The 26684-nt window shown below is 48.2% G+C and overlaps 1 protein-coding gene across 1 annotated transcript; it reads left to right on the top strand.

Moving 5' to 3' along the window:
- Nucleotides 1-10220: 10220 nt before the first annotated feature.
- On the top strand, nucleotides 10221-22359 carry PDYN (prodynorphin). Its single transcript, XM_038369607.2, is given in 6 exon segments — nucleotides 10221-10373; nucleotides 10712-11355; nucleotides 11357-11487; nucleotides 11490-11571; nucleotides 19105-19252; nucleotides 20118-22359. Coding segments are annotated over 5 exon segments (1134 nt in total). The 5' UTR covers nucleotides 10221-10373; nucleotides 10712-11242; the 3' UTR covers nucleotides 20778-22359.
- Nucleotides 22360-26684: the final 4325 nt, after the last annotated feature.

Here is a 26684-nt window from a genome sequence, read left to right as displayed (position 1 = left end):
GCAGGAAGGTGTGACTTTGCTGGCAGTGCCTGGGCAGGGGCCGGAAGTGGTTTGGCCTGGAGGGTGAGCTATCCCAGTGGTCTCTGCGAAGCAGGGTAAAGGCATGCTGATGTAGTGGTGTGGGAAAGCTGCTGTTTCCACTACAGCTGCTCTGTGGATAAGCAGAGAGCTTTGTGCCAAATACATCCTGTTCCACTGAAGACAGTGGACTTGCACCAGGGTTTAATTTGGCCCTTCTCTAGGGCCATCAGTCTGGCACCTTTCCCAGCACCAACTTCAAGTGGAAAGGAGACCAAGGCTGCTATTCTCACCAAGAACATTAAAAGCACAGTGGCTTGTTGTAGCGGGGTGCATCCTTACAGAGTTATGTGCAGTTGTGGTAACTACGGAACTGGTCACTTTTGAGCCTCTTGTGAGACATTCACACCCTTCATTAGTGACAGCCGCTCATTTGCTCCCACGTCACTTCATCTCAGACAACAGCATCCGAGTTCCGCTGAATGGCGTTCTTAATGACGGCACCAAGCAAGGTGTCACGAAGAGCATCAATTCCCAAGGCTGAAATGAATCAGAATATATTCATAGTTAGATGCAGATAAAGCAGCGTGTATAACAGCTTCATGGTGTCGTCAGGGCAGGAGGCTGACAGCTTGACTCATCCTAGGGGTCTAACCCCTTTGTTTGTACCATTGTTTCTTTAGGAATCCTACATCTTGCGCACATAGAGGAATAATCCACGTGATCGGAGACAGGCTATTTTTGCAGTTGCTTCTAAATCTCACAGCTCCACCTACAAAAGCTGCCCAGTTTTCTGGCTGGATTCCTCACTGTGGTCTGAACCAACTCCCATCAAAGTAAACGGGAGTCTTTCTACTGACTTCAGTGGGCTCTGGATTAGGTTCTCAGGTGGCAAGAGAGATGCAGCGCATTCCTTCAGTTGGTTAGCTACCAAAAGAAGAGAGGGCTGTATGTCAGAAAGAACTTGGGCCCAGATCCTCAAACATATTTAGGTGCCTAGCTCCCATTGATTTCAATGAGAAATATGTACCTAAATACCTTTGAGGATCTGGGCCTGGGAGCTGGATTGATTTGGCTACAGGATAATTATCACATGGGCAGCAAGAAGGCAAGTGGACACGAACCCATAAACATATGTTAGCCATGACCCGGAGAGGAGAGATGCTAGTTGTCTCCATTGGTTTATTCAGTCTCTGGCTTCTCTGCAGGACAGGGTGAGGCTGCTGCCAGTTTTTAGCTGTCTTTGTGATGCAGGTGCCTATCCATCAGCACTGGATTGAGACCCCAAATCTCACTGCATGTGGGCCATCAAACAGCTGTCAAATGATGACAAATTCCAGTCACTGCCAATGACCTAGAAAGGCTCCATGTCCCTCTATCATCCCCTGAGCTACCTGTTCTCCCAGGAACTAAACATGTATGTTGTGCTGATGCTTAGCTCAATACTCGCCAGGTGGGAGTTATCTATCTTGTCACCGGATGAGCCCCGTCCCGTGATAAGCAATGGCCATGGGCAGTATGTTGAGAAGGGACCCTGACACATGGTCATTGCAGCCCTCTAATAATCTCCTCACCCCCTTGGGAAAATAATACACTGTGTGCATAGCCTTACATCACACCTGTGCTGCAATGCACACAAATGCCAATGGGTAGGCAGTCGGTGTTGGGTAGTACCAAATGCATTAATTTCACTGTGACCTTGCCCTTCATTCCCTCTCTGGGGTTTTCTCCACCTGTTGCCTCTCATTGTGTGCTGATATTGCAAGCTCTCTGGGGGCAGGGACTGTCTTTATTCTGCCAGGTACAATGAGTGTTGAACCCTGGTTGTGGCCATTAGATACTACCACAATAAAAACAGATGGGACAGTAATTCATCTGAAGATCTCAAAGCACATTGCAAATGTCAGTGCAGCTGACACCAGGCCTGTGAGGTAGTAGTATGGCCCTTTCCCATCCCACTGCCCCAAACTGGTGGTCGTGAAGGTAAGATTTGTGCACCCCGTGACTCACTGCCATCGCGGATGTGGTGAATTAAGAGGTGCCTACCTGTAGAGCATTGGGAATCACTGGCATCTGAATCCAAGGGAGTAAGGTTCTCTTTGAAGTGAATTGGCCTCACACCCAGATGTTTCACACCATTGGATTTTATTCGGGTTTGTAAACAACAAACAATCATTTCAATGCAGTGAGGCTTCCGGGCTGGGTGGAATCCTGCAACCTTCCGTTCATAGCAACAAGGGATGCTGCTGCAAATGGATATTTGGTCCAGGTCCCTGTACTAAGAAGATTGCCAGGGACTTCCCTTTGTACCCTATCCATTACCTCTGTCCCCCTCTTCCTCCACTTGCTGACTAAATCCTGCTTCACACCTAGTGTAGCCCTAATAGGGCAGCAGGTTGCATCTGCTCAGGGAGAATGAGGGGTGAACAAGCTACTTAGCACAGGCCCTTTTCTGGGAAAATCATAGACTGTAATAGGGTTGAAACCAACAGAGTTCTTTAGAAATTGCTTTTAAAACCAGAGTGCTCTCTCATTCCTGCTCACCATGCAATAGAATTTCACTGCAGCCAAGTAGCGATTAATAGAGAATTTATATCCCTGCTATCGAATGACCTCAAACCTCAGTAGAAAAGTTCTCCTTTTCTATTCAATCCCATAAGCCCAGGCCAGTGGGACTTCTGAAGAGTTGTTGTTGCCTGCTGGTAACTTGTAGGTCCTACAATGATCAGATAAGCAGACTTTAATTAACAGTTGTAGCAGTAGTGATTAACCAGGGATTTCTTTGTCTAAAGCTTCTATTCAGGTTGGGTAACTTTGTGGCTTTGGGAACAGTATGGCTGGGAGGCTCACAGCCCAAGCTCAGCATGACCCAAGGGATGCTGATGGTCCCTGCAGTGGGGAAGGTGGAGGTACCACTAAAGATGCTTGATGTCTCCATTCTCCCAGGGACATTAGAAAAACCTCAGCATGCAGCTCCCCCTGCTGGCTCAATCCCCATTCTACAATGCAATGATTTTTTTCTTTAAGGTAAAAAGAAAAGGAGTACTTGTGGCACCTTAGAGACTAACAAATTTATTAGAGCATAAGCTTTTGTGAGCTACAGCTCACTTCATCGGATGCATCGGATGCTGTAGCTCACGAAAGCTTATGCTCTAATAAATTTGTTAGTCTCTAAGGTGCCACAAGTACTCCTTTTCTTTTTGCGAATACAGACTAACACGGCTGCTACTCTGAAACCTTTCTTTAAGGTGCCACAAATTCTCCTGTTCTTTTTGAGGATACAGACTAACACAGCTGCTACTCTGAAACCTTCTTTTCTTTTGAATCTGTATTTAGGTTTTACTGTGGGCCACTTAACCCTAACACCCTGGGTTACTAAGAATACTAAGAACTGCCCTGACCCTGTAGTCACTGTACGTTTATAGGCCTGGAATGTTCTGAACCAGCAGAGTCCAAAAAGCTAGAACTAGTGCTGGGGTGGAGGCTTTGTGGCGGCTTATAAAGTAAGAGCCTTTCACTATGCTAGCTTGTTTCATTTTTCTTGCTGTTGTTCTGGCCCAGTTAGTCACTGTATTTAATTGTAAAAAGGCAGTTTTGGCTGATGGGATCTCGGGTGACAAAACAGCCCAATATCTCCAGACCCTCACTGCTCCCCCTCACCCACCGCCTTACTGCCAGACGGAGAAGTTTTGTTCTTCCTATAGCAGAGAATTGCCTGCTTTCTCCTGAAAGGCGCCTCAAGAAGCAGGGCAGCTGGCCTGCTGAGAAATGAGCTATTTGGATAGTAGCTGCTGGAATCTGGGACTGGCTGGTGGGAGGTGAACAGTGGGAATGATGGACACCAAACTCTGGCAAATGTTTTGTTCTGACTAGCTGGAGTAGCTTTGCTTAAAAAAGAAATCCCAGCTGCCGTCCCTCCCCAAGCAGACCTTGTTGTGTTTAGAGTGAAAGTTACTGAGGAAAACAACCGCACTGAAGATGGAATTAAATTGTGTTTAACTGACACTGCAGGAGCAGCGGGGAGCTAATCCCAGCTCTGCCGGGTTTCACCAAAACTCTGCCACCACCAGAGCTCTCCAACCATCACTCACCAGTGTGAACTCTCATTGGCTGATCGTACCTGGAGGGCAGGATACGCCTTGGTCCTGAGCGTTCTCCGTTGCTCGTGCCCCTTCCCAGCGGGCCGAGGTGTTGCTGCTCTCCAGTGGCAGACAGCATTGTAGGAGCTGTATGAATTCTTTTCTCATGTTTGGGACTGAACCACTTGGTTGCTAGCAGGCCTCTCTGCCATTGTCTGACCCAAGACATTATCCCCATCTGATCCCCACTGTCAGAAGCTCTGGCTCTTCTCTGGCATGTGAGAACGGCATTGCCCCCACTTGAATATTGATCCAGAGGTGATCTTTATGTGCTCCCTGTGGTACAGGCCTTACTTCTCCTCTGTCATATGATTGGCTGCCACTGGTGTAGGATGGGAGGTAGCTGGCTATAGGACTGATGCCAGTCAACGGGTACCCACATGCTGGGTGGCTGTCATTCTCCTTTCCTACACCTCTGCACAGTGTGCCTGGTCTCTGCCAGTCCCCTGGAGAAAATCCTCAGCCTCCTTCCAAACCTGGATGTGGGCTTCTCCTACTGACCCCTGGGTGATTTCTTTAACCGCCCCTTCCCTCCCCTCTGCCCACTCCTTTTCCTTCCCAGCTCCAGGCTCTCTGCTCTCCTCAGGATCATTTTGCTGTCCATGGTGCTTAAAGATTGAGTGGAAGTAGGGAGTGAATCCTTGACCTGCTGCACTGCAGGTCTAAGTTGTGAAGCTGCGTACGAAGGCCAGGGGCTTTAGTGAAGTGAAAGAGGAAGGAGCTTGGTGCACAGCCTTCCTGAGCCAATATTTAAAGATTTTCTGAAGGGCTGTTTATTTCCATGGGTCTCATGCACGTTGAGAGGAGCTTACCGGTCATAATCAACTTTGCCCTTCCATCTATCTGCTGAGACTGCCAATAAAGCAGCTATTTAGGGCCAGTTGTCTTTTTTAGGATTTTTTTTATGCTGTAGGAACAAGACTGACCAATAAAACTCATTTCCCATTCAGCACTCACATGTAGTCAGATGGTGGTAACTGTCGGTCACATTCAGTGTGGACTGGAAGAAAACTGGCACTCCAGAGATGCTGCATCTCCATGACCAAGCATTTGAGCCATCCAGTCTCCAAGGGCTGCAGCTTTATGTACCTGTTGTGGTTCCATCAGGACTGTTCAACAGCCTTTGGGAAATAGCTGGTCTCTTGAAGACACCACATTCTATGATCAGATCTAGCAAGCAGCAGTGCCCCTTTGCTTGCCTGTAAATTGCAGCAGTACCTCCATTTTGATGGCCACACTTCCAGGAATTGCTTCCTAGTTGGGCATGGTGGTGGCTATTGCATGGGGACTTGCAGCTAGGCATGGCTCCTGGGCAGTGAGTTACCTGCTCCTGTCTGGGAGTCTGTGCTGGTTCTGGGGTTTTGATCGGCCTGGGGAAATGTCCATTCCCAGCAGCCTGTGGTCATGCACACAACGAACCCATAAGATGCAGTAGTGGGAGAGGGCCAGAGCAGGCTAGAAGCACCTTGCTGAATGTAATAGTTTTCTATCTAGATGCCATTCATACTTTGTTTAGGGGACAGCCCCATAAATACCAATGCACTTTGATCTACCTTGGTAGACCTGAGAAGCTGGTTGTCGGACTTGGATGGATTTTAAGTGAACTCATTATAATGTGACACTATGTTCTTCCCAGACTTGCTCCCTCTATTGTTTCCCAGTAGGTATTGCATCTGCTCACTCCTCTGCTAGACTGGTGCTGCCACAGATACAACACGCTTCTTCCAATATAAAGCAGCAGCCCCTTAATGTTCTGCTGCTCCTAGTATTTTGTAGTCCTCGGTGTCCACCTCCTCTGGCTTGTATGGTGGAGTTGGTGCTGGTTGGAGCATGTTGTCTGAACAGTTACGTGGTGTCCCCGGGAGATTTACTGAAGGTGACGCTTCCTTTTCCGGGAGGATCATCCTGGTCATCAAAAGGGAGGACTCAGGACAAAGCTGATTTCATTCAAGGAAATTTGGAAAGTTCTGCAAGCTGCTACAAAAATTCAGGGGTTTTCAAGCAGCTGCCGGTTGGCCCTGGTGAAGAGGGGCTAGAATTGTAAAGAGAGAAGCTGTGTGACATTAGCTGAAATTAACTCCCACTTATTTTTCCACTAGCCTGAGACTCATGCTAATCCCTCCTCCCTCCTAACCAGCTTTTAACTGCTCTAGTTAAGAAAACTTAACTTTTCTATTACTGCACATTTGTCTCTTTTACCCAGGTGCTTAATTACCATTGTCCCAGCGAAATGTCAGCATGAGTCAGAGACAGTCTCCCATTAGGAAGAGACAGATGAATATTAATTACACTTACTGGTGAGTGGGTTTTCTTTTTTGTCATTTCCCTGACTCCGCTGAGGACTCTGTAGCTACATGTTCCCTGGCCTGAGCAGCTGAGCTGGCGCCAGATGGTCAGTGAACTGACAGTGTTAGTGGAAGTCAGGCTGTGGGAGATGGAAGGGAACCCAGCAACGCGAGACGAGAGGACTCTCAACACTAGCTACAGTAGAGGCTGAAGATGAGAGAGAGAGAGAGAATCTGTAACAGAAATTGAGAGTAATAATACATTCCATCTGCTCTAGGAACAGAAGCAATTTAACTTTCCCCTCTAGCCAAAGAAAACAAACTCTTATTAAGAAATCTTATTACCAAGTACTTTAATCTTTGGGTGAATAACCCACGCCTGGTGCTTGGTCTCCCAAAGCAGGTTTTTCTATGGTGCAACTGAACTGGTTCAAAGCAAAGCAGCTGTGGACTTTCAGGTGCCTTTTGGGGGCTGAATTCCATCTGACGTCCAGGATGCTCTCTGTGAATTCTGAGCTACACCATCAGTCACAGCACTGGAGTCTCTAAAGATAAGCAGGGTTAATGGGGAGCAGGCAGCTCTTCTCTCCCTCTTGTCCTTGTTTGTGAATTGCACACAGCATGCATGCATTCAATATGTCATACGTTTGGGGACAGATTTTGTGTTTTTTTTAAAACCCTGGCTTCTAGTTTTGCACTTGCAGTTGTGTGGGCACAACAGATGTCAGATCAATGTTTGATTAAGTGGTGCGTTACAGTTAGGTAATGATGTATCTGACAGCCATTTCAGTTCTCACAATAGCTGGGGTGCAGCGTGGAAGGCTGAGGTAGGTTCCGTTTCCAATCAGGCCTTACAGTACTGCATTTCACGTCCCTGGCTGTACAGGCACTGTTATGGGAATATGGCTGATGGCATTTGGAGGTGATCAGACACTAACATGACATCTAATGGGTCCATATAATTACAGGTTAAAAAAGAGAGACCAGGTTTTAAACATCTGGGGTCTTAACCTGGGAGAATTAGTTGCTAGAAATGGAGAATGTTTTCCAGTATTAAGCATTATGCCCAAATAGAGCCTTATCCAAAGCCCATTGAGGTTAATGGGAGACTTTTTGGCTTGCCCTCAGTGGCCTTTGAATCATACCCATTGTGCCTAACAGCCAGGGTTAAATCTCTCTGAGGACAACTATGATCTTAACCAGCCGGACTAGGGGTGTTTGTGGTTTGCAGCTGCTTTTTACTACACCGGAGCCTGAGTTGATCTGTGCAAAGCCAAGCAGAAGATTGGGATGAGGTAACATGGTGGCTCCAGCCCCTTGGTAGCATGCCCTCCCATGACAAGTTTCTTCTCTATTAGTGCCAGTACACGTTAGTCAGTCAGATGTGAGCAGCAAGCTGGAATCTCTACTCCTTCGGGTAGGTTGGGGAACTTCTCTTTCAAACTCCATGGCCAGAGCTGTCAAATGGAGAGCAGTTGTTGTCTTTCCAGTGGATAAATGAAACCTTGTCATCTATCCCTGAGGACCAGTTTTGGAAAGGCACAATGCTTTATAATAACTCTTTGCAGAGTATTGATGTGAGGGTACCAGCCTTCTGTGACTGGAAGTATCTTATGGAAAGGCAGAAATTGCTGCTGCCCCTCCATTTCCACTCTTGATCTGGTGAGCAAAGGTCCTGAACACAAAAGTCCTGTCTCAAAGTGCAGTGTCCCATGGCCTTCCCCTTTCTCATGCCACCTTTGGAATAACAATAGTCACATTGAATTCTCTTGGGATTCAGTGGCTAGTAACATAGGATGAAATTTACCCCTGTGCAAAGGGTCAGCAGAAGATCCCATGCTCCAACTCAAGCAGAACTTAGGTGCTATATGGACCTTGTGCTTATCCTCTGGACAGGAGTGATTTTCACCCCCATATGATTACACAGGTGTTCCATGTATCCTGCTCTGAACTGGGGCTGGATTTTCAGAGGGCCTGCAAGCTGTGCATCCTCAAAATTAGCATGAGCAAAGGTCCCATGTAAACAACAGTTGGGTTATTGTGCACCTAACAAGCTGACATCTGTGCACAAATACCCATCTTTATGTGCAAATGTGGAGTTTGGTTATGCAATAGGCTTGGCCAGTTAGGTAAAAAATCACCTTAGTTTTGTGCACGTCCCAGGAAGAAGCTCTTTGAAAGGATTGGCATTGAAAGTCCTTTTATTAAAAGCTGAATGATTCTCATATCTCATGGGCAACTTTCCATCCCTACCAAGTGGCCTCCTGAGGCTTTTGTAGAGAACTAAGATTTACCTGCTAATTCAATCCAACTCTTTATTCACAGGAAGGAACTTCAAGTATCCAGCAAGCCAATTTTCAAGCTAAAGGGAAGGGAAGGTTGCTGGAAACATCCCTCTGGAGCGAGAGATGGTAAAAATAGTATGTTCTTCAGATCCCGAATTATCACTAATATTTGAAAGGCATCACATGCAGTAACCATGTCAGAGCCTCTCTCATTTTTAAGGCATAAACTTTACTGGGGGGTGGTGGGAGGAGCTTTTTCTGTTTGTGCCCAGGCTTCCATGCTGATACAAAGGAGATGCAGATTTGTAACCTCTAGAGCATCACCCCAGCTGGGTGTCTCCTGCTCTCTGGTCCTTGCTGGTTTCTTTCATCTGAGACTTACTGGGAAGAAAGAGAGAGAAAGATGGTGAGTAAATTTCTGGGAGTTTTTTCACACTTGTCCGAAAGAGGAAGAGGTAAAGGAAGATCCCCCAGGCACATTGATAAGCACTATAACCTCTGCTCAGTCTGTTTTTGTGGCTACATTTTCTGCTTGGGATGAAGCATGGCAATAAGGAGATCTAATGATAAAGAAATGCCCCTTATAGCTTCTTTCACCTAATGCTCTTACATGATGAATGACCCCTCTCAGATAAATTGAATCCCCATTTTACAGATGGGAAAACTGAGGCACAGAGGGTTCAGGTGACAGGCCCAGATTTTCCACAATGTGCTTTAGTTCTTGCCCAATTTTTCTCAAGCTTAACCCCCTATGTATGTGTGCAATTCAAGGCTTGTACACTCAAATCTTTGCTTGTGCACCTGCATCGAGGGTTGGCAGATGTTTAAAAATGCCCTGGTGCCAGTCTGGGCCCTAGTGAATCAGAATCAGGGCTGGGAATAGAATCTGGACACATTTCTGTCTCTCCCATGTCCGGCTGCCTCCCACCCCCCTCTTCTATGTTAATGGTATTCCCAGCCCTTTGTCTGTTTCCCAAGGTAATTATCAATAGCTCAATGTGCAGGGAAAGAGGAGGTGGAGTGTGTGGCAGGGGGGAAGTACAGCCAACCCCGGCTGTGAATAAAAACCTGCATTTCAATAGCAAGCGCAGGTGGAAGGGTTAGAACAAGTGAAGAGGCTTGCTCCATATACAGCACCGGAAGGTCAAGGTAAGGGACCACTGACAATACAAAACGGAGGGAGGAGAGAATTGAAGCAACGGTGGAGAGCCCCTGTGGCTGCTGAGTCCCTTTGCCTTCAGACACACTAGTCCCCTGGGTGGCTACTTTCCGGCTCTTTTTTGAGAAGAAGCAGCTGGAGAACATTGGTGTCTGGCATAGTCGCCAGTAGAGGTAAATTCTGGAGAGGCCCTATGAGGCCTCCTGGCCTTGTGACAGATGTCTCAGCAGCATGAGGGTGGCTGGGTGGTGGTAGTGGGGGGAGTGAGGGTGGGGACATGGGGGTGGGCAAGAAATCTGAATACTAAAGGCACTGTGTCCCAGGGTTTAATATTTGGAAATACACATCCAGTTCATTGGGCCAGGCCTTTCCCTGGAGTCCAGGGCACTGTGCATTCTCTCTCTGTCTTTTCCATAGCTCTGGGAGCTTGACTCCATCTCGAAGGCGTTACCGAGCCGATGAAGGCTTTCTGACTGTTGGAAAACAGGTGAGGGCAGGTGGCAGCTTCACTGATTTTGACTCTTTATGGGTGATGTTTGAATTTAGTGCTGGTGAGAGATGAACAGGCCTGGAGACTGAATTCCTTTATCGAGCCACAGAACAGGACTAAGCAGGGCAGTGGCAGTGCCCTTTCGGTGTGCTGCCTCCTGCCAGGGTGGCCTCCCCTCTGATCCCAAGGGGCCTGTCCAGGGGTGGGTGGGGATGGCAGTTCAGTTCCCAAGGTATATTCAGTCCTGGGCCTCTTTGCCAGCTACTGTGTGTTCATAGTGAGTTTCATCTATTCCCTGGAAGCTGGCTGAGACCCACCAATCTCATCTCACACAGGCTGCCAGGTGGCCAGCAGGTGGGTGACTTTAAGGTGACTACCAGTCTAGGCTGGATTTGAATCAGCTACCAGAGGTGAGAAGCACCTTGCTCCATTGCCAGCCTACGAGCGTTGTCTGTCCATTTGTTTTTCACGGGTAAGTTCCAGGCTGCTTGGGAAGGGCTCGTCTCTGGGTCTGGCGTGTCCTCTGTCTTATTGCGACACAGCCGGCAATCCCACATCCCAGCAGTGTCACTAGGAGAGCCACTTGGCAGGGCAGGCGCTCAGCAGGCTGGAGTGGGTTAGACTTGGAGATTTGCAAATGTAAATGATATTCAGTAGCCTGTGTGTGTGTATGCGCACGTGTCTGTGTGTGTGTGTGTGTGTGTGTGTGTGTGTTTACCCTCCTCCTTCATACTCCCTTTTGCATACTCTTGCTTTGAGCAGATGTGGGCCTGGGGATCATTGGGGGCCCGACTCAGGGCGGTGGAGAGGAGTCTGTGACTGATTATTCACAGCTTCCGTCTCTCCCTATTGGCTCTGGAGAGCCTATGCTGAGCTGGGGCTCAGTGACAGGAGGAGGCTCCTTGTCAATAAAAAGAGGGGATAGAAAGAGTAGGGCTGTAATTCCAAAGGGGAACAAGCAGAGCTCTGCAGTCCTTGGTGCTACAAAGCCAAAAGCTACAGCTGCAAAAAGGGAGCAGTTTCCTCCCTCCCACCTTCACTGATGACCAGATAAACCTAAAGCTGAGGAAAGGAGATGGACAGAATCTGCTGAGACTCTCAACTTTCCAAGGGAGCCTGCAGCTCCCAGAATCAACTTTCCACCCAAACTCTGCCCCAGGCGGGGAGCTCTCCAGAAACTGAGAGGAACACACAGGTAAGACACCAGCTGTGTGTGTGTGTGTGTGTGTGTACCCGTCGTCTGTGAAGGTGTGTGTGTGATGCTCATCCCTGAATCCAACACTTTTTGGAGTTTAATTCTTTGCTTTCAGGTTTGCTTTTCCTTTCCTTGCATTTCAACTTCTAATAATGATTCACAGGCTGCAGCTTAGATAGCGACTCTGTGATTAAAAAGGGACTTGGTTTGGTTTCTCATGCCAAGTACCTCTTATCAATTGCTAAATTATTTAAAGACATGCAGATGAGCTACTTGTCCCCAGATATTTTTTTCATCCCTACAGCTGTGTGTTACCTACCCAGTCTATCTGTGTAAATGTCTTTCCTGTGCTTCATTTCAGTTCAGGTACCACATCGTTCTATCTTTCAAGAAGGGAGAGAATTACTTATGCTGAAACAAATCATATTTCAGAATAAACTAGAAAGTGCACCTGGAGGTTAAGGACAACACCTATTTCCTTTTTTTTTTATATAAATTCCCCTAAAAAAAGACTAGTATTCTACAGCAATAGCACCAAACGCTGAAGTAGCAGCACTGGAAGTTGCAAAGAAATGGATCGTTACTGTAGAATTTTGCAGCATTTTTGTTTTAAGGGTTGGCGTTTTGTTTTTGTTTTATGTGGTAAAAGCAAACATGCACAAAAGACATTTTTCAGGTAATTTTTAAAGACAAAATGGGTGCAAATGAGAGGGGAGGGGAAATGATGTTAGAAATGTTGAAGGTCCTAAAAGCCATCCAGAATGATAGATCTTTTAAAGAGGAAAAACTGGTGTAACCGGGCTGAATAAAGAAGAGTTGAGGTAAGTGTACTCTGTCTGTGTTGTATACAGTGCCAGGTATGTTAACATTATATTGGCAATAATAATTATTAATAAAAATAATTATCTTCATATCTTTCACACCTTTCATCTGAGGACCTTGCAGCCCTTCTTAAACACTAATTATGTTGCATCACACCACTTATCAATTCAGTAGGTGTGTATATATAGAAAATCTGATTCTGAAATGACCACCTACAGAAACAGTCTTCACTTCCCATTTTTCATTCTGTTCATTAGTTAAATACTCTGTACATTTGTTGCTTTATTTATAATGTGGCACATGATGTTCTCAGAAATGGCTGAAGGGATTTTGCATGAACTTAAAAAAAAATTCACTTTTGATTAGAGACCAAGCAGGGAAGAATTCAACCCCAAAAGTGCATATTTAACTTAATTATAGACAGCTGCAAGCAGGAGGTTAAACTGTATTACATCTATTAAGATTCCATTAATGCAAGGATCTATCTCTCCAGGATGTGTGTAACATGGTGTGTATTGGTGGGTGTGTTTGAGTATATACCTACATTATAGTTTGGGTATTGCGTACTTACATAAAATATGGTATATATCTATAACTCTGATTTTCCTCCTACTTTCTTTACCTCTTCCCTTCCTTGTGTTTCCTCCTTTGCTTTTATCCTTCATTGTTTCTCTCCCTCCTTTTCTTCTGTTCTATTTTTATTGGTCACTTCTCCGTTTCTGAGCAGAGTGCAGTTAAGCTCTGTGTGGAGTACTTCTTACAGTGCTGAGTGAGTTATGTTCATGGGAGAGGTCTCTGGCTGCCTGATGACTGGTGACTGTAGCCTGCAGTTTGCCCAGAGGAGTTACAGATGCATGGGGTATCATGAAATCCCCTGTCCTCTGTCTGTGGAGGGTGTAGGGATTATGCTCAGTGGATTGTGCCTGATCCAATAACTTAACTATCAGGCAAATGCTCTGATTTCATAGTCTGTTAATCACTTCTGGAATTTGTCACATCAGGTTTGAAATGCCTATGTGATAAATATTATCAGATGTGTAAGGTGGTGCCTGGCTTCTCCAAATGGCACAGACAGCTCCTTTTCTGATCTCCTCTCTGAAATCCAATACCAGATAGCCAGGGATTTAATTCACTGCGTTTGCATTTTACAAGGCGTTTTAAATCATCTTGGTAGAAATCAATATATAGGAGCTGACGTCACGGAATACCGTAGCTAACGTAGGAACAAATCGGTACCAGTTCCCCGGTGCCAGACATTTGTTTCAGTTATAGAGATCAATGACGTTTTCAGCGCTGGATCAGACAGAGAAAAGCTATTAATGCGGAAAACTCTGGATCGATAGTGAATAGGGAAAAGACAAGTTGCCAGGCCGTATCTACACATGGTTTAAGCAGGTGAAGTGCCACTGAAGTCAAGAGGTCTCTGGAAACACCAGGTGTGAATTTGACCCTTCTGACTTAACTTATCTGGTAAAGGGAGGAGGCAGAGTTGAGCCCCATTAATCCAAGCAGAATGAAGGACATGGGGCTGGCTTGGCTAAATCGGGATTTGGATAAAGCAGGGGAACTCTTCACTAGAATGGCTGTATGTGTGGGGCCAGTCTGAGATTGGGAGTTGTTCAGATCAGAGGCTCGACCGCACGCCCCAGCGAGAGGCTGTGCCACAGCCCTGTTGAATGCAAACCTGATTGAAGGCCCCACACTGCTTACAGAATGCTCTGTGCGATGCTGGGCTTCTAGGCAAGAAAAAAGTCAGTCACCCTGCTTCAAGCACCACTTTCACAAGCCCCCAAATATGTGCCTCCCTCCCCTCATACACAGGCCTTGCCTTGGGCATGGGGATTTTAATAGCTAGAAAATAAGGCATATTGCTGTCTTCTTTCCTTGTGCTGTTGGAAACCTTCCTCAGGCTTTTGCGTGATGCCAAGCGTCCGGTCCCACTAGGCACCCGGGATAGAAGCTGGGAGGCCTTGTGTTACTAATGGCCCTGGGCTGAGGAGCTGAACATGTTGCTGTTATTGACAAGTGGCATATTTGTCTTTTTCTCTGTCTTCCTTTTAACCGTTTCCATACCAGCCCCTCCTCTTTGTTGCTTCCCTTCCCTTCTTCGCTTTCCATGCAGAGCCAAGACCTTCAGCATTTCAGTCTTCCAGACCGAGAACACTTTAAATTGGGCTGTTAAAAATCAGTCTTGTTTTCATGCTGTATTGAGCATTCTCTTCCTGTTTTATTACAGTTTTGCACCAATACTGGCATTAGCTGAGTTTTCTCTGACCAGTTCTATTTGCATGACTAGCAGAGATGCTAATAAAGCAATACTGTATCTCATATTCCTGTTTCTAATGACACATCACGAGAGGTTAACAGGGAGGGAGAGTGACTTAGTGGTTTGAGTAGGAGGCTGGGGATAGGGACTGCTGTGTTCTCTTCTGTTGATTTGCTATATGACCTTAAGCAAATCACTTACACCTTCTATGCCTTTTATTACCCATCTTTAAAACTGTGATAACACCTATCACAGTCATGGTGTGAGGCTTCCTGGCTTTTCAAGTGCTTTGAGATCCACAAATGAAAGGCACTACATTAGTGCAAAGTATTGTCATTATTCAGCCATTCATTTACTGACTGTCTTGATAACAGCTTTGAGCCTGGTGAATTTGATGTTCTATTAATGCAGATAGTTCAGCATACAGATAATACAGATAATTCAAATTACATTAAAGCATAGCCTGAATTAATAATCAGAACATTAACATATTTCTTCATTAGTGCCAATTATGGTACATTAACAGATACTGACTGAGAATACAAGAGATTTCAGTATACGTCAGTAATCCCAAATGGACTGCTTCTGGGTTATGCCATTGTCCTGGAGGCAAAAGGGACCAAGAAGGTAACAAGACACTTATCACATGCTCACAATAAAGCAAGGGCACAACTGGTGGCTAATTTTCTGCTCAAGCATGTGTTGGAGACAATTAAACTTCTTACACATGTGGTACAATGGGCAAGATTTTCCAAAGTGCCTACATCTCATTGAAAGTCAATGGAACGTACGCTCCTAATTCACATGGGTACTTCTGAAATTGTACTGAACATAAACAAATAATGACCTAGGGATACCAGGAATGAAGGTTTGGGAGTTGACAGTTGAGATGTTCTGGGTATCTTGGGCTCATGTGACCCTGCTGTACTTCTAAGCTCTGAAAAAAATGGCTTAGTCCAGGATGTTCAGGTGCTATGCAGTGGAGGGGCGCGGGGGCAGTGGCCAGCGCATGTAATCTCATGGCAGGTGTGAGGGTTGGCCTGCATTGCAGGCAATGTGGGTTAAATGGCATATTCCTGTGTAAGGCTGAGTTCTTGCACTGCATCTGCTTCACGGCTGGTTGGAAAATAAAAGCACCTCTTACCTTATTTTCCTCCTTGTTGAGGGGTGTAGGGAGCAGGTACTTTCACTCCACGGGCCAACAACATTTTGCTTCATCCTAAACCACCCATTCCTCTGTCAGCAGAGGAATCTTGGTGGGAACAAGGCATCACACCAAATTCCCTGCTTCTCGGGTGCAACACCAGTGAACTCATGGGAAGTCAATGAGTCACAGCAAGACTTACTTTGGTCCACTCTAGTTACCACTTACTCTGTCCCTAGTGGACCAGTGGGTGTAAGTGTTTTGAATGCATGTCCTGGGAAAGGCGAGTTTGGGTATTTGGGCGGCCTGAGGTTTGTGTGCGTGTGCGTGTGTGTGTGTGTGTGTGTGTGTGTGGTACAGAACACTAGGGTGGATTTTGGGAAGGAAGGTGTGTGTGTGTGTGTGTGTGGTACAGAACACTAGGGTGGATTTTGGGAAGGAAGGTGTGTGTGTGTGTGTGTGTGTGGTGCAGAACACTAGGGTGGATTTTGGGAAGGAAGGTGTGTGTGTGTGTGTGTGTGTGTGTGTGTGTGGTGCAGAACACTAGGGTGGATTTTGGGAAGGAAGGTGTGCGTGTGTGTGTGTGTGTGTGTGGTGCAGAACACTAGGGTGGATTTTGGGAAGGAAGGTGTGTGTGTGTGTGTGTGTGTGTGGTACAGAACACTAGGATGGATTTTGGGAAGGAAGGTGTGTGTGTGTGTGTGTGTGTGTGTGTGTGTGTGTGTAGGGGGCAGAATTTTGTGAGAGAGGAAACTTGTGTGAGGACAGGGTGCGCTAGTAGGCTGTTAGGGAATCTTTCTAGGGTGTCTCTGGGGTGGAAATCTCCAACTAATATGGCTGCTGCTGTTAGCCAGTTTCATGTCACGGCCCAGCTGCACCATCTGTTCACTCATGAGTGTGACTCAATTGGACGTAGATCCAAAAGGGAGAGGAGTGCTTCATGTGGCCTCATTTGATGAATGAAGAATCCAAAATGTGACATGGAGGTAGGTTAGGTTCAGAGCCTAGTTTCCTGAACTCCACCCCTTCCCATCTCCTCCTTCTGAAGGATCAAGGCCCGTAGGGAAGAAGACCAGAGAGTGAAGTGTTCATTGCAGCTGGGAATTGGAGAGGTGGGCACTGGAAAGGTATTGCCATCCATCACTGGATAACGCAAAGACCTTGAATTCCTTCCCTCCCCCTGCTCACCTTTGGTGAATAGCTGCTGTGGATTTCATTGCTTTTATTCTTCAAGGCCACGTGAGAGAAGCAGTGATTCACCTTCTCTAAGCCCCTTGGTAGCGCAGGGATAACAATACCGCAGAGAAATTCATGCTGCTGTTGATTAAAAAAGAATCTCTTTAAAATGATAAATAAAAGGCTTTAGAATAAATGTGTTTGAATGGCTCTCACTCATGCACCAGGAGGAACAGGTTACGGAACAGCATCCACAAGAGCGAGACCCACATCTTCCGTGAGCTGATGAGGCTAGAAAGGTCCTGTTGATGAGAGACATGCTGTATGCAGGCACCTTTGAAACAGTCACCAAGACAGTAGGAACACTGAGAGACAGGTCAGAAACGTACACAGTCACACCAGGGCTTCCTTAAATACAGTAAAAGCTTTGTTATCCGGCATACCGGGGAGGATGGGGGGTGCCGGTTAGTCAAAGATTCCGGTTAACTAAGAGAGCTACTTACCAACGGAATACCAATTTTCAAAGAATTAGAATATGATAAAATGAATGAAGTATAAAATAGTACACAGGTACTCCACAATCCAGTAGTAGTCCTGCACTGCAGAGTGGTTGGTTTCTTGAAGCACTTAGGTGTATACAGGTAAAGTTTTCTATACAGTAGGTTATGTGATGACACTATATATCACTATGGGCAGCGCATGGCGTACACCCAGATCACTAAAAATATGGTGAACACTAAAACTATACGGAACACAATTTAATCCTTCTTTGATTCAGAAGGCACTTTAGGATCTTGCAGTGCCTCAGGGTCATCATCATCAACCTCAATTATCACTGGAGATGTAAAAGGTGTAGGAGATTGGGCTGAATCTGTAATGACCCTGACACACCCTGGAAGCTGCTTTTCTGAATAAATCCCTGACATCAGCTTGCTTACATATCTTCTGCGTCTTTTGCATAAAAGTAGAGTGCAGAACGTGAAATTGCATAACCTCCTGTGCAGTATACTAGTCCTGGTTACTAGGCTGAAGTTTTGTATTGGGAGATATCAGAAATGCCGGCTAATAGAGCTTTCCGGTTGATAACGTGCCAGATAACACAGCTTTTACTGTATGTTGGAGGCAAAGAGCCAGAACTTCAACTTGTGTAGATCAGTGTTAGCGCCATTGACTTCCAAGGAATTATGCTCATTTATATAAGCTGGAGTTCCGGGCTAAAGTGTGTATTAGGCACATGTGCAAAAGTTACCAGCTGGGTGAAAGTGAAGGGTTTCTGAGACATGTAGGTGGAACATGTGTTTGTGTATGTGTGCGTGTGTGTCTCTGTGTGTTTGTCTGCACATGGGTGGCAGGGTGTGTTTATGCCTGTATGTTTTGCGCTGTAGTCATATCTTGCAATTCTGTATCGTCATTCATGCTGCATCAGAGATCAGCTAACACCCCCTTTCTGCCATTCACGAAAGCTTATGCTCAAATAAATTTGTTAGTCTCTAAGGTGCCACAAGTCCTCCTGTTCTTTTTGTGTGACTAATGTGAACATGCTATGCTGAGCACAAGCTGCAGGGCCATAGCTAACGCCACCCTCCCACTGGCAGCCTGAGGGTGTTCTCTGGGACAGGCTGCATGGAAGTAAAGCCTCGCAGACAAGGCCCGGGACAGGGATTCAGGAGATCTGGGTTCAGATCCCGGCTCTGCTCCAGACTGCCTTTGTGACCTTGGGCAAGTCACTTAATCTCGCTGAGTGAGGAACTTCAGACCTGTGCCCCATGCGCCATTGCCTTGGGATCACCTGCATGTAGGTACTGTTGGTGTGAGATCGGTGCAATGCCCTCTCTCGGGGGACTATCATCTGCCTCAGCAGGGACATTTTTCTTTCTGACTTCTGTTGGTCCAATAGATTTTGCTCTGGAAGCCTCGCTGTGATCTCTGACTCATGGGGGATGTGGATGTGGCACTCCTAGGTCAAATACTGAGTGTTCTCCATAGTGGGCTCGCCCATGTCCGAGTGCTGTGGGTGCCCCTGGCTATGGGAGAGTAGCACTGGGTAACCCCATTGCCTCGGGGTTTGCATCTGATAGTGAAAGATCATTGGTCTCTTGTGTTTTTCTCTCTCCCCTTGCCGCAGGAAGTGCCCATTGCGCAGAATGGAGTGGCAGGTCCTGGTGTTGGCTCTTTGCATGGGTTTGGCTCATTCGGCCTTTGCAGACTGTGCAGCCCAGTGCTCCGTGTGTGCTGTGCAGACCCAGGATTTGGAGAAGCCCCTCAGTCCTCTGGTAAGTGCTGGGTCCTGCGCCTGGCGCAGTCTGGAGCAAACTCAGCTTTGGAGCTCAGATCAAATGAGCTCTGTAGCCAAACCGGCCCCTGTTTTAGCCCATTTCCAGGTCTGGTAACACTGGCTCTACAAAGACCCAGATTTTCCAGACTTGCGCATCTGTGTTTGCATGTCGTTGCCTTGGCTGTGTGCGTGCAACCACAGTAATTGTGCACACTAATGCACTTTTATTCACACAGTTCTGAAATCTAGCTGAACATGAGCATCTCTTCTTGCCTTGTATGGGGCAGTGGCAGGGCTGCTGAAGTGGCTGGTCCTGCTTGCTGGGGAAAGGTTGGACTGAGAGCACGACGACTATCAGGACTCTGCATGCTCCAGCGGAGATCAGAGAACAACAACACGGGCCCAGTTCTCCACTGCCCTGTACTTTGTGCTGTTATTTACACTAGTGCAAAGTCTGTGTCAAAGCTACCAGTCTGATCTGACAGCATCTCGCACCCACTTTGCACTGGTGTCTATGATAATCCCCAGTGCTGCGCAATGCAGAATCAGGGCCGTGGGGTGGGGGCTCCTTTTAATCTCTGACAACCTTTCCCTCTCTGTATCCGGCCCTGGCCCTGGATGTTAGAAGAAGGGAAGCATCTGCTTCCCACTGTGGGACTAGATTATTCAGCTACCCACTGCAGCAGGGTGGGATGCAGGCCCTTAAAAGGTAGGATGTTATGGGACCCCAAGAAGTAGAACTAGACCCGCTTCAAGGACTGGAAAGGGGAATCCCAAGAGGTCTTTCCTCCCTCTGGAGAGAGCCGTGGTGGTTGGGAACTGCCGGCGGGTGTCATGGGTTTGCTCTCTTTGGTGTGTTGCAGATCTGTTCGCTGGAGTGTCACGGTTCCTTGCTGTCCAGCGCAGAGTGGGAGAGGTGCCAGACCATTCTGGCTCTCCTCGCCCCACTGATGGTGGATGTGGGAGGCCAGGGCCTGTCCCCTCTGGAGGCTGAGGCCACGGCAGAGCCAGAGGGGAGCCCCATCGCCGGCGAGTTCCCCAGCGGCCTGGTCAAACGCTATGGTGGCTTCATGAAGAAACTGGACAAGAACAAGATTTTCTCCCTCTTGCGTGAGAACGCCCACAGCAAAGGTGGCATGGCTAAGAAGTACGGTGGCTTCTTCCGCAAGCCGGGGGAGAGGGCGGCCTCTGAGGTGGAGGAGGACTACCCAGAGCTGGAAGCCAGGGAGACAGGTGACCACGGGGAGGAGCCTGAGGAAGGAAACCTCAAGGATGAGATGAAGCGCTACGGGGGCTTCCTTCGCAAGTACCCCAAGCGGAGCTCGGAGCTGGCACCCGAGGGGGAGGGGCAGGAGCTGGAGGACCTGCACAAGCGCTACGGGGGCTTCATGCGCAGGATCCGCCCCAAGCTCAAATGGGACAATCAGAAGCGCTATGGGGGCTTCCTGCGGCGCCAGTTCAAGGTGACGACGCGGTCGGATGAGGACCCCAACGCCTACTCGGGGGAGGTCTTGGACCTGTAGAAACTCGCCCCCCACCAGCCAAGATACTTCCAGTAGGGACTGCATCACTCCTCCTGACCCACATCACCCTCCCGTGCTCAGCTGCGCTCTGCAGGCATCACACCCCAATCCGTCCTTTGAGTGATACCCAGGTGCACCACCCTGCTGCCGCTTCCCTGAAGAGCCAGATGTTTAGAAACCAGGCAGGGATTGCAGCCGGCAATGTTTCTCCCCAGTTTCTGTCTCTCTCAGCTCTGGGACTTGGACCAGTACTAATCCAATCGGCCCAGCTATGGGTTTAGTTCAGCTGTATGGAAAGCAGGTTACTTTTAATTAAGTCTCAGATGACTGACTGTTAATCCTCCTTGTGACCCTTAGCGATGAGCCCAACTCAAGCTCCCACCCTCCACTCGGAATACCCCAAACACTGGGAAAGTTCAGCTCTGGATCCAAACTTGGTGGCTGGCCCCTTTGGTCCTTTGTGGACCAAACCAGAGCTCCAGGTCCAAAGGCCTCCCAGCTTTGGAGGAGTTTGGCTCTAGCTCCAAATTGGAACCATACAGCTTTGCGGTGGAACCCCATTTCCAAGGTCCCCAGCGCTGGCACCAGGTGCTGCTGGCATTTCAAATATAAATATTCTAATGGAAACAGAGGCATCTGCTACTTGCCTTCTAGTCTATCCATTCAGATGCCTTTGCTCAGAACATCCCAATTGTTCTCTAATTGCACAGTGTCTCCCAGGGGGACCTGTGTTTGTATGGGAGGGCATCTATCCTGGAGAGCAAGGCGGGCTTGCCCTATAGGACCCTGACTTGCTTCATTATATTCCAACTAAATCACAGCTGTGACCCTTTATAATACACATGAGAGAGGCACACTTCTAATGAAGCGATGAAATCACAATAGTGTTGCACTTCTGAAGGCACCCGAGTCAACCTCTCGTTTGTCACCTGGGGATTTATGCGCACAGTCATTAAGGGAGCAGAGTGAATGTAGGTATTGTGCTGCCAGATTTGCTGGCACAGTCTGATTCTTTGTGCCTTGGAGTGATTGTGTGCACAGAATTGCAGGTGCAAATAAGTTGGAGCACAAACTGACACTAGCTGTCCCCATTCTGTCTCTGCCCACAGGGGATCGCTCTCACACACAATAACAGAAATCAATTAGGAGCCATTTCTGAAAGTTTGGCTCATCATGTAGTTCTCATTGCAACCATCAGTGTTCTCCCCCATCCCCCAGCTAATGCTGAATTGCAACAGGCCAACAAAATGACCATGAGACGGAGGCAGGAAAGAGCAGGGCTTGGCACATTGTTTCCTTTTCTAACATCAACCATGGGCAAAATTGGGAAATTAAAATAGATGAAACTTAAGATGAAAAAGAGTGTAGATGAGGTTGGACTCTGCCTGAGACGTACTGTTTGGCTGAGCACAGCCCTCCATCGGCCGTCAACTGCTCCCTTGTGCTGTTCTGAAATGTACAGATCGTTTCGGAGTCTGGTTACTTTTCGTTATTACATTTACAAGAAGAAATAAAGTTTGGTCTGTCTTGAGATGGGCCACGTTCACCCCCTTCCTTTTCTGTACGGTAAATAAAAAGATGTTAATGAGTCTGCGTCTGGTGATGCATCTGTCCACAGTGTGGGGGCTGGACTAGATGGCCTCTCACTATGGCTCCTTTGGTAGAGCAGCGAGCACCTCACAGGAGTGAGCCCTAAATGTGCTTAATGTGCATGAAGCAAATGTGGGTGCTTTTAGATTCACTGCTGAGTGCTCGGATTATTCAGCTGGGGGAGGGGAGCAGCAGGTGCCAGGACAAGGACACAGAAAAGAAAACAATGAATGCCCAGTACCCCTGCTTCGGCTGGGCATGAAGCACTGGTGTACAAAGGGACACAAAGCATAGAGAACCGGTGGAGTTATGACCCTCATCCAAGGTAAGGGAGGAAGTAGCCCCTGTCCAGAGAGTTCTGCTACTCCCATCTGAAAGTATGTCCATGTTAGAAATATAATAATTCCAGCCTCTCACCCACACATCAGGGCATGGGGAATATCCGCCGGTCCTCACCCCCTTCACGGTCCAAATGGGTGAGAAGATATTGATCTGGGAGCTGGTAATTGTTCCTGACGGTTTTGCAAATTTGATCTGTACAGCAGAGCCCACCCTCTGTGGCTCCACCTCTGTCTAGTTGCACCCACCTTCTTGGCCCATTCAGCTATTCCACTCCCTCTCTGTTGAGAACACACCTCTTCCTGGTGCTTTCTGTGCTTTGAAACACGCCATCCCCCAAACTTTCCAGCTGCAGCTCCCAGACTGCAGGTGAGCAGAGCTCTGCCCAGCAGAGACAATCCCCCAGTCTCCTGCCATTCTCCTTGGGAAGGCATGGAGACATTGTTACAACAAAGCTGGCAATTTGCTGGAATGTCAGATGGGAAGGAGCCACAGTAGATGATGGGAGACCATGTGGACAGGGCAACAGTCTGGGTGGCAAGAGACCTGGCTTCAATTCCTGGCTCTGCCACTGTTTGAAATTCAGCCCCGTGCAGCCAGCCAGCACGCGACCTTAGGCGCTGCCTGCATCTCTCTAAAGTCCTTTCCCCAGGGCTGAATTTCACCTTATGTGGCCCTGAGCAAAACCCTTAACCCTCTGCCCTGTGTCTCCTGGACCCCATGTACAACAGAGGGCTAAGGAGACTTCTCCAGATACACTGAGCTATAGATGAAACGTGCAGCGTAAGTGCAAATTATTAAATATAATGAGCACGAGACAAGTAAGGAGGGCTTCTTCTATTTCCCCTAGCACTAGGCAGGTCCCCGTGTCAGGTGTCTGCTCCCAGCTGGGCCACCATTCCCGCAGGATGGAGGCTCAGAGAGCTTGATTCTGATTTTTCGCCCATTTGTGATTCCAGAGGAGTTAGTCCCCATTTACCCCAGCTAAGCGGGATCAGAATCAGGCCCAGCTCCTGCTGAGGAATGGCCCTTCCCTGAGAAACCACCTTCTCTCCTTCCCCTGAAAAACAATCTAGTAAAGCTGGCAAACAGTTCCCATGGCAACAGCTGCCCTGGACCGTCAGCAGGCGTGACTCAGCGCTAGCAGTGGCTGCCATGACCTTCAATGGAGCCACCACCAACTTCATCACAAGAAGGGCTTTGGAGCAGGGGGGCCTCCGCGTGAGTGGCCAAGGACACCCCCTTTCAGCAGGAATGGCTGGTGGGTCCTATGTGCAAATGCCCCAATGGCTCCCAGAGGCAGAGAACAGCTGCACCCTGGAGAACCTGCCTGGGCTGTCAGTTGGGGAGGGGGTGCGGTTGTCCTCCAGCTGGCTCATTAGGAGGGGAGAGGGGGCTATAAAGAGAAGGCAGGGGCCACCCTACCCAGGGTGGGGCTAACAGAAAATTGGGGCCTGCTCAAACATGCAGGGTCAGAAGCCGTCAGCTGGTCTAAGGACTGCCCAAAAAGAGAAAGCCTGGGCTGGCAGGCGAAGACCCTGCCTTCTCCTGGAGCTCAGCAGAAGGGCTGATTGCAGGTACTTTGGACTGGGGCTAAGGGAGGCCAGCAGGGAGCGTGGAGGTTCATGTTTGTGCTGAAGGATCCAGGGCAGGCTGTGTGCATGCCTGGGAACTGTCATGAGGCTTAGATGGGCATGGCTTTTGCAGTGTATGACACCATTGTGTCAAGTGCCCACGTGACCTTGGTTGGATGCAGTTTGAAGCAGGCTGAGCCTTCCTGCAGCTGGGGATGAATGCTGTGTGCTGGCCCTGAGAGCTGTGGCTTTCCTGCCTCTCTTTACTTGCTGTAACTCCTTTGGCGGGGCATCCCAATTAGCCACCAAAGGGGGATGCTGCCCACTGGTGCTAATGCTGCTGGACGCTCCTCGGGGAGGGCGCTCTGAGATACTGCTTGTCTCTGGAGATGGTTTGCATGGCAGCCCTTCGGGGAGTGCTTTGTCTCTGCTTTGCAAACTCTGGGCTCAGGACTCTATCTGCTGGGGCCGTGCCTGGAGGCTAGTAACCACTGACCTGCAGCACCTGTGGTGTGAAGCGTGGCTGCCGACTCACAGACAGGCTGGTGTGCATGCTGCAGGGTGGTGGTAGCAGGGAGTTGGTAGGTAATCTGCAGCTGTACTGATTAGCAGTAGCAATGAGAGCAATGGTTGCAGATTGGGTTGTATGTTTCATGGGGGCAGAAGACTTTGTCCTGCCAGCGAATGAGTTTCTGTGACCAGCTCAGGCCCATGGGAAGGAGGGCCTTGCTCACAGGACACCCCAGTACCACCCTCTTTCCTAGGGGCATCACCTTGATGGGGAAGGCACCCTGCCTCTGTTCTATGTGTGCTCTAGCGCGGTATTGCTGGGAGCTGCCAGCAACTTATCCTGTAGCCTCCCCTTGTGGCCTGGAGATGAGCCTTTGTAGCTGCTTTGTAACATGCGGAGGGTGTGTGTGTGTGTGTGTGTGTGTGTGTGTGTTTGGAAACCTAGAGCTGTGTAACAGGAGGAAAAGTGAAGGTGGGTGTCATGAGCCTTCCCCACACCCAGTGAGTGAACTGTCCTCTCCAACAGTTAATGATACACCCTCCTCCCCAGCAATTATTGCTCCTTGGGCCACCAGGGCTCTTCCTGTACAGCTGGTGTGTCAGTTTATCCGGGGACTGATTGAGGTACAGACCCTGCTCCATGGAAGTACATTACAGGCTTTCGGCATATGCTTAGGTATGGGCCAGACCTGCAAGTAGGGTGACCGGATGTCCCTGATATTCAGGGCTTTTTCTTATATAAGCGCCTATTACCCCTCACCCTCCGTCCCAATTTTTCACATTTGCTATCTGGTCACCGTACCTGCAAGCAAAAACAGCAGCACATGGTGGCACCATCTACCCAGTGAGAACAAGCTCTGATCTCTCCAACAGCTGATACGTGAGCTCCCCTTAATGGTGAGTCTGGGATAGAGAAAAATCAACAGGCTGAAAGGTTTTCCTCCTTACCTCCCCCCCCCCCGCTGCTGGTGATGGCTTATCTTAAGTGATCACTCTCCTTACAGTTTCAGAGTAGCAGCCGTGTTAGTCTGTATTCGCAAAAAGAAAAGGAGTACTTGTGGCACCTTAGAGACTAACAAATTTATTAGAGCATAAGCTTTCGTGAGCTGTAGCTTATGCTCTAATAAATTATGCTCTAATAAATTTGTTAGTCTCTAAGGTGCCACAAGTACTCCTTTTCTCCTTACAGTGTGTATGATAAACCCATTGTTTCATGTTCTCTGTGTGTGTATATCAATCTCCCCTCTGTTTTTTCCACCAAATGCATCCGATGAAGTGAGCTGTAGCTCACGAAAGCTTATGCTCTAATAAATTTGTTAGTCTCTAAGGTGCCACAAGTACTCCTTTTCTTTTTGTGAATACAGACTAACACGGCTGCTACTCTGAAACCTGTCAACAGGCTGCTAGTTAACGGCCCAGGGTCAAAAGCTGAAAGGCAGGAGGGTCCTGATAGAAGCTAGAGTGAGAGGGAAAGTCTGGCAGAAACAATTTAAGTCAAAGGGTGGTGGGGGGAGGCTCAGCACCTGCTTCTGAGCTGGGGGATTGTAAACTAGGAGCCTGGGGCTCCTAGTGCCCCACTGACCACAGGAACAGGAAATCTCCCCCTCCATGTTCTCCGTCTTGTTTGTTTTGTGGTCTGAATGGCTGCTAGATCAACTATTGGGGAAAGGTAAGGAAGTGAGTTTGCTGCTTGAACTTCTCCGTGGTCTGCTCTGGCTTCAGTCAGTCACAGCTGTACTGAAACTCCTTATTGCTACACTCCCCAGCTCCCTGGGGGGACGTGGATCCCCCTGCACCCCAGGCAGGCAGGTGTGCTCCCCAGATGGCTACTAGAATGACACTGCTCAGGGGTCTTGCTGGGAGAGCGGCTATGGAGGACACAGCCCCGCTTTGC

This window comes from Dermochelys coriacea, chromosome 13, assembly GCF_009764565.3.
Source record: "Dermochelys coriacea isolate rDerCor1 chromosome 13, rDerCor1.pri.v4, whole genome shotgun sequence".
In the NCBI taxonomy this organism is placed as follows: domain Eukaryota; kingdom Metazoa; phylum Chordata; order Testudines; family Dermochelyidae; genus Dermochelys; species Dermochelys coriacea.
This window is presented reverse-complemented; position numbering and strand designations above follow the sequence as displayed.